This window comes from Orycteropus afer, unplaced genomic scaffold (assembly GCF_000298275.1).
Source record: "Orycteropus afer afer isolate SDZICR_OR568_19922 unplaced genomic scaffold, OryAfe1.0 scaffold00410, whole genome shotgun sequence".
Lineage (NCBI taxonomy): Eukaryota > Metazoa > Chordata > Mammalia > Tubulidentata > Orycteropodidae > Orycteropus > Orycteropus afer.
The window spans coordinates 2167950-2176691 of NW_006921997.1; the positions used below are offsets into that span (position 1 = coordinate 2167950).

The window sequence follows — 8742 nt, forward strand, 5'->3', positions numbered from 1 at the left end:
TCTTCCAGAGATCACTGCCTCTGTGAAACAGCAACGACTTGGTTTCTTTACTGACCCTGCACTCGAATGGCTTGCACGGCACTGAAAGTGTCTAAGGAGAACGAGGTTGAAGGGAGTCTCATGAGGTCTTCTACAAACCTGATAGTGTCGCAGATCAGCTGCCTTACCACCATCTGTGGATTCTGAGATGGGAAGTAGAGTCGTTTGTAGAGGCCTTAGACACGTTGCTGTTGAAGGGAAATTTGAGATTTCTGGGTCCCCATTCAGTGTACTATTAAATCCAGCTTCTTTTGAAATTTAGAATTACTCATAATCTTAAATTTTGTTCTGTGTTTATTCTTTCCTGGTTATAACTATATTTATCCTCTCTTGATTGTAACTGTATTTGTATGAAGTTAATCCAGCTCCTGCTTTTGTAGGGTGGCCATATGTTGTCTAACTGAGGACAATCGAGAGGAAAGGGAGTGCCGTTAACAATTATGTCAGCACAGCACATGTAAGCTAGGATGTGTCCATCCTATCTTTCAGGCATTTGGAATCGCAAATCAGGCATCAGGAATTCACGTGCTTCTGCCTGTCAGGGAGCCTACAGCTAGAGTAAGCCACAGGAGAGGACTTCTTACACATTTATTAGACGTGTGCTGTAAAGTTTCACCTTTAGGAACAGATCGTTTTGTAGAATGTGTCATCAACTATGTTTCTTAATCATTTGTCATGATTTGTTCTGAGTTCTCTCCATGGTTTTCTTGATTTACAGGTCATTTGTGAAATAAGGGGGGTTGCCTTTGTGGTAGATGGTATTGACCGCTCTTTCCATTTTTAATAGTTCATGATTCCTTGATAGATCCAGATTGCTTTAACAAAATCAAGAACTGCTTATCTGTAGGCTTTTCTCAGACTAGAGGTGGGATCCCATCTTAGGCCTCTTTAAGATCTATTACTATTTTAAAATGAAATAAAGGGTTAGAATTCCAAGCAGTCTTGCTCTGTAGCAATGCCTATAAAGCTAGCTGGTCACATTTGTTTAGTTTACTTTTTTAATAGACTTTTATTTTGTAGACCACTGCAAAAAGGGCAAGGAGGCCACATGTTCTGACCTCCTCTAAACCCACAAGAGGAAGGCAGAATCACCATCAATAGTGCAGGGCCTATTTCTGCCAGGCCAGACACGCTGCCTCCCTCCAGCCCTTTCTCCAACCGTTCCTGCCAGAGCACCCACCACCTCTCTCCTGGGCTCGATAATTCGCTGCAATGGCCCCACAGAACTCACAGATTATGGAGTTTATTAGGGAAGCACCAGGCTACAATTCAAGTTCAGGAAAAACACTCAGTCTCTCTCCCAGCCCACCATCTCTCAGCCAAGTCTCTCACAGTCTCTCCCCCAGCAGTGCATGTCCCTCGGTGTCTTACTCAGCAACGCGTGTCTCTTTCAGGAGCGTGGGTCTCTTTCAGCAGCACATCTTCCTCAAGCAGCAGTCAGAGAGAGTTCTGCCTCTAGGAGGCTTCCTTTTGAGTTTGGCAGAGTGGCCACACCAACCAATCATAACAGCAGAATTCTAAGTACCTGAGAGTGAGCCTCCCATAGCATTGCATTGTGCCACGCCCAACAGAAAAGCCCAGGTAGATAACATTTACAATCAGGAGCTCCTCAGTTGCTCATTCCACCATTGAGTTTACAGTGACTTATGGGTAGAAAGGGAGCTCTGGTAGCATAGTGGCTAAGACACTTGCCTGCTAACCAGACGGCTGGCGGTTCAAACCCACCAGCCACTCCTCAGAAGGAAGATGGAGCAATCTACCTCCATAGTGATACTGCCTCAGAAACCCAAGGTGGGGTCGCTATGAGTCGGGGCCAACTCGACGTAACATAACAACAACAACAACTATGGGTAGAAAAGCCATACTAAGTAATTTACTACACTGCAACCACATTTACATTTCTAGAAAAATTGTGCAGTAAGTACAGAGTTCTCATAGATTCCTTTTTTCTCCTATACAGTTGATTTTTTTGTTTGTTTGTGTGTGAGACTTTGTTACATTTGATGAACTAGTATTGCTACGTTACTATTAATTAAGTCTATGGCTTACATTAGGATTCGCTCTATGTTGTACAGACCTGTGGGTTTTGACAAATGCATGATGTCATATGTCCACCATTGAAATATTATACAGAATGGTTTCACTCTCCTAAAGTATGCCCTCTGCTTCACCTATTCCTGCCTTCCCTCTCCATTTATTTCCTTTTTAAAATATTTGGATGGAAGAATTAGAGGGATACTAGAAACCCAGGAGCCTTTGGTAGCATTATTGTGTGGATTTGATTTTTGTAGAGTAGTGCTCTCTCACCTACCTGAGAAGTCAGCACCTAGAAATGTCTTCTGAGAGTGTGTGTATATCTGAAAGATTGAGGATGCTCTTGCTTTTTTATTTCCTATGACCCAGCAGACATGAACTGTTCAGAGCTGTTAAATTCTAAAACTTACTGCTCAGGAAAGGGACTTGATTAAGCCAAAACAGATAGCCTAGTTAACATTATTAAGGCTGGTGTGTTACTCAGAAATTAAAGTACATCATCACAGTTTTTGAGGAAGGTGAGTATTTAGACCAGTAAAAAAAATAATAATAATAATAATAACAAATAAATAATGTGTTCTCCAACAGTTGGCTCGTATAAACACAGATAGTCTTTCAACTTGGGATTTAATTTTTTAAAAAATTATTTTTGTAATATACCCTAAGTCTAATCATATGAACTAAAATCTGTGTTAAAATATATATTATCCATTATAATAACTAACTTTGCATAAACGTAAGGTATTTTAAAATCTGCTTTTATCTTTTCCTTCTCTTTTCAGGATGGTATCGGCAGTGCAGCATCATTCCCTACAGCAAAGATGTCGACCTGGGGATTTTTATACAGGACTACAGATCGGATATTGTTCCAGCATTCCAGGATGCAGGACTGCCACTCAAACACAGGTTTGGGAAGGTCAGTAATAAACCTCCACCTTAGCTTCCTGGGTAGCATGTCTCCACAGTAGAGTTTATGTCAAGCTACTCAGAGATGGTTAAGAACTTTGCATGCATCGCTTTATCACACAGTATTGATAAAGAAGCTTGCTTCCTGCCCTGTTTAGGGAAAAGCTAGAAGATGAGGCTTTGTATTGAAAAGAAGAGAAGAATCTTAGATTCTTGTAGGTGAATTCATTACGATTGCGTTAGGTAATGATATGTAATCTACATACTATATAATATGAAATTAATAGAATAAGTAAGAATCTAGTCTTGTGCCTAAAGTTCCTTTGTTTCTCATGAGTCGTTTATTTTTATGTTCATTTAGGCATGGGTATCATTTGATGTGAAATACTCCACTGACTGTTAAGGGGTCAAAATACAGAATTATTTCAAACAAATTCTTAATTTCTTGTTTATCTCATATTGTCCCAGGAAGACTGTTGTAGGTCAGAAGTTTTCTCAGAGCTCAAGCAAGGCTAGGTCATCATGGCTGGGTTGAAGTATCCTTCTAGATGATTGGATCCCTTTGGTCATCTTACTCTGAATTTGCTCCTTCCCAGGATGATATTCTAGAAAGCAAGTAGAAGTATATTTAGTCACTGGAAAACTATTTCCCCTGTCATAAGGATTCATTCTAGTTTATTAAAAAAATTAATAATCTTTTTCTGAGGTCAGAGGAGTAAAACATCTATCAGTCAGCCTTTGCTGGGCACTGACTGTGTCAGGCACTGAGTCTACTCTTGGGACACAGAGGTGCGTAAGTTAGAGCTCCTTGAGGAGCTCACTGTCTAATTGGGAGAAACACAGAGTTACTGTGTGATTAGGGTTGTGACAGGTGCGTCAGTGGGAGAAACAGTTACTGTGTGATTAGGGTTGTAACAGATGCGTCAGTGGGAACATCATTAGTGGTACGATCAGTTTCTTTATGGAAATGCTCTCAGAATTCTTTTGTTCTGTATCTTAATTCTTCTTTTCTCCATATTATATAACTTAATCATCTATGGAATGTATGTGGGTTAGATAACGCCATATTTATCTAAGTACATTATTTACTGATGGAGTTGAGAGACTTCATTCCTGGTAATAAACTTGTTTGGTTAATAAAGGGAGTAGTTTTTTGGGGTTTCTTGTCTCTCTTGAGAAAGGGACATCAATGCAGGATGTTTTTACTTCCTTTGCAGAGTCGTAATTTAACTACCATAAGTCATTACTTCTCAGTTGGTGTCACTTGTAAGAAGGGATATCATTTAACATGTACTTAAGAGAGAAATTAAGTGATGGTGTACTGCTAAGTATAAGGTGCATCCCTGTTTCAGAGATTTCCAACTTGGAAAGAATTGCATCTTAGAATCAGTGCTCTGAAATGTAAAACATAACCATCTTTTTTCTTTACTTTTTAAAAAATGTTTCCTTTGTTTCAGTCTGTGACAGTTTTCATCTTCCTCTTAGGTAGAAGACAGCTTGGAACTATCTTTCCAGGGAAAAGATGATATCAAACTTGACATTTTTTTCTTCTATGAAGAGACTGACCATATGTGGAATGGAGGCACTCAGGCCAAAACAGGAAAAAAATTTAAGTATGAATCAGATAAGTACTTATAAAAGGGGCTGTGCTTCAGATGATGGAAATAGGAAACAGGCATACCTCATTTTATTGCACTTCGCAGTGGTTGCATTTTTTTTATAAATTGAAGATTTGTAGCAACCTTGTGTCAAGCAGCTCTTGGCACCATTTTCCAAGAATTTTACTTTGTGCCTGTGTTACATTTTGCTAAATCTTGTAATATTTCAGACATTTTCATAGTGCTATTACACATTTAATAAACTACAGCATAGTATAAACATAACTTGTATGTATACTGGGAAACCAAAAAATTAATGTAACTCCCTTTATTGTGGTATTTGCTTTGCACCCTCAATATTTCTGAGGTATGCCTGTAACTGAAAGAGAAAAAAGAAAAGGCTCTATTAACATTCTCCTTTGGGCTGGTACTTCCTCAGCTTATCTGTACAGTCCAGCAATGCCTACAAAGTGAGAACTACCTGTGAGAATAGAGTATCTTGGGTTTGTTCATGATTGTTGTTGTTGTTTTGCCATCAAGTCGGATCCAACTCATAGCGACTCTCCTTGGGTTTTCTAGGTGGTATCACTATGGAAATAGATTGCCCAGTCTTCCTTCTGAGGAGTGGCTGGTGGGTTTGAATCACTAGCCTTCTGGTTAGCAGTCAAATGCCTTAGGCACTACACCACCAGAACTCCTGGTAGAGAGATAGACAAAGTGAAATGAAGCTTAAATGGGGAAACTGGGATTAAACTAGGCTAACCCCATGAATTCTGGACAAACTCTAGAATGTTTCTTTAATGTACACTGAGGGCTGATCCTCAGATGACACTCAGTGGTTTAATAGCAGTCAAGTTTTGTCAAATGTAAGATGATACTGATTTACTTGTGCCAGAAGGAAGGTAGGGCAGTCTACTTCCATAGTGATACCACTTCGGAAACCCAAGGAGGGGTCACTATGAGTCGGATACGACTCCACAGCAATGGTTGCATTTTTGGTTGAAGAAAAGAAAAACACTGCCAGTTATAATCAATCCTAATCAATCCTAAGACACTTGATTCACAGATCGAAAATAAAAGTGCCTGAGAACTGATCTACAGTATGTCACCAAAACCAGACTCACTGCCATTGAATCAATTCTGACTCGTAATGACCCCATCAGATTTCCAAGGCTGTAAATCTTTACTTAAGCAGACTGCCTCATTTTTCTTCTGTGGAGTAGCTGGTGGTTCAAACCACTGACCTTTTGGTTAGCAGCCAAATGCCTGAACCACTGTACCACCAGAGCATCTTACAGAATGTTAAGTTGATATTTTAATATTTACTGTTTATTTATTTATTTATTTTTAGTACAATATAGTCAAACTCTTAGGGAAAAAAACAACAAAATTATGTTAGAATAATTATGCTCTCCTGTATTATACGGTCAGTCAGTCCTTAGTTCAACAAAAGTGGGAGGTACAAGAGAGGGAGGGAGGGAAAGAGGGAACATCCAGAGAGGACAGGAACATGAGGCGGATGGGCTTTGGAGCCAAGTGGACCTCGGAGACTTCAGTTCCACCCGGAGCTAGTTTGTGGCCTCTAGCTTTTCTGAACATTATTCTCATCTATAAAGTTTTCGTAGTAGTACAGTCTCATAAAGGTGTTGAACTGATTAGAGAGAGAGAGAGAGAGAGTGTGTGTGTGTGTGTGTGTCTATCTATGTGTACACACAGGCCTTTTTTCAGGCTCTTTCCACGTATATGACACTATTCTAAGTCTTTTCCATAACTGCATTTAATCTTCACAACTTTATGCGGTAGATGCTCTGTGAAGCACTGAGAACTTCAGTAATTTGTTCAAGATCACACAGCAGAGAAGTGGCATCAGACTGACAGCATTCGGTCCCTAGAATTCATGCCTTTAATCATGGTTTCACACTGCTTCCCTAAATACCTGACAGTATATGAGACACTTAGCATAGCGCTCAGCACTTAGTAATTTCTCCATAAATGGTGGTGATTATTATTATTGTGTCATTAGTATTATTAATGTTATGATTACTATCACTGCCATTATTATACTCACGTGACCGGTGTCATAATTTCACCTCAGCAATTTGCTCAGATGTGGGTCACTTGAGCCACTGAACACAGTGGGGGGGGGGGGCAGTACTGTAGTCTGTAAACACAGGAGGAATAGTAAACTCAGACTGGGTTCCTTGGAACATTGAAACAACCTTGCTAGGATCTCTGAATCTTTATTAGAAGACAGAGTCTCTTCTTGTGAGGTTCATTCAGCTTGTTCTGGAAGTTTGAGAGTAATCCACATCTTTTTCTTAAAGTCGTAAACTATCCCCAAATTCACACTGATCCCACAGCATATTCTTGAAACTTTTATTTATTATAAGAAAGTATTTTGCATTGTGACAACAAATGCCCTCATGCTAAGTTCTGATAATGACACTCCTAGAAATCAGTGTTCATTGAATATAATTTCACATTTGCGCAACACTTAAGTGAATGAAGAAATGAGTGGTTTTGACACTCACCTGTAGTTTTTATAGTTTTTTTGTTGTTTGTTTTGTTTTGTTACCTCCTCCTTGCTATGTGTTAAGGAGCTGTGGTGGTACAGTGGTTAAGGCATTTGGCTGTTAACCACAAAGTCAGTGGTTTGAACCTACCAGCCACTCCATGGTAGAAAGATGAAGCAGTCTATTTCCATAAAGATTTACAGCTGTGGAAACCCAATGAGGGTCTCTGAGTTGGAAGCGACTGGATGGTAGTGAGTTTATATATATATATATAATTTATTGTATATTGCCTTCCTCTTCACCCAGATGTGGTGATTAAGTTTGTGTGTCAACTTGGCTGGGCCTGGTTGAGTGGCTAGGCAGCTGGATGTAGTATTTTCCATGATGAGACTGGTAACTCCATGGTGGCATCTACTGTGAGCAGCTGAGTAGCTGCCTTTGGGTATGTGGTCTGCTTCCCGTAAATAAGAAACAGCTTTGGGACTGGTCTCTAGCTTATGGCATGCTTGGACCCTGCATGTAGCCATGTTGTTATTCGGCAGCCTGCCATGCTCTGCCGACCTGAGGACTTACAGTGGACTTGAATTAATGGCCTGTCACGTGGTTTGGTAACATCGGGACTGTGCCATTTTATTTGTTGACCTTGGGCTTGTTAGCCTTAGCAGCCTGAGTGAAGAGATGCCCCTACCTTCAGAGGGCTGGGAGCAAGAGGCAGAGCTGAAGCCCAAGGTTGAGGGGCTTTCACACAGCCCCTAGAGCCTGGCACTTTGAACTCGGACTTCTAGCCTCCGGAACTGTAAGAGAATAAACTCTTGTTTGTTCAGGCCATCCCATTTGTGGTATATTCCTGTCAGAGTGGCATAGGTAACCAGAACACCCAAGTTAATATGTTTCTACCCTCTAATTAGTGGTAGACATTCACATACAGTTTTTTTTTTTTTTTAAATGTTGTTAAGATACCAAATTTAATGCATAATTAAGAGGCACTTTTTTTAATGCTAAGCTAGTGTAGCATGGAAATTGAGGCATGGAGCCAAATGGCTTGTCCCAGCTCCACATCCTATCAGGTGAATATGGGCAGTTTACTTAGTTGGTCTGTGGCTAAGTCCTCTCTGTAAAATGGGGATAATAGAAATGGCCACATAGGTTTGCTTCATTGATTTAATGAGTTAATACACAGAAGGGCTTTGAACAATGTCTAGTATGCCTTGAGTGTTCAGTAATTATTAACTGCTATTATTTTTTTTAACTAGTAGTAGTATTAATATATATAGTATAGTATAGTAGTAGTAGTAGTATATATGGACTGTTCAATCTATATGCTGAGCAAATAATCAGAGAAGCTGGACTATATGAAGAAAAACGTGGCATCAGGATTGGAGGAAGAAACATTAGCAACTTGAGATACGGAGACAATACAACTTTGCTGAAAGTGAGGATGACTTGAGGCACTTACTGATGAAGGTTGAAGGATAAGTCTGCAGTATGGGTTACATCTCAATATAAAGAAAACACAAATCCTCACAACTGGACCAATGAGCAGCATCACAATAAACGGAGAGAAGATTGAGGTTGTCAAAGAATTCACGTTGCTTGGTTCTACAGTCGATGCCAATGGAAGCAGCAGTCAGGACATTAGACAACGTGTAGCA

At 39.9% G+C, this 8742-nt stretch overlaps 1 protein-coding gene across 1 annotated transcript in view; it reads left to right on the plus strand.

The window, feature by feature from the left end:
* Nucleotides 1-8742, plus strand: part of FKTN (fukutin) — a 56987-nt gene that overhangs the window by 34845 nt on the left and 13400 nt on the right. Inside the window, exons 4-6 of the mRNA XM_007953762.1 lie at nt 2558-2591; nt 2856-2989; nt 4465-4592. Coding sequence (XP_007951953.1) covers nt 2558-2591; nt 2856-2989; nt 4465-4592 — 296 coding nt within the window. The remainder of the gene's footprint in view (nt 1-2557; nt 2592-2855; nt 2990-4464; nt 4593-8742) is intronic.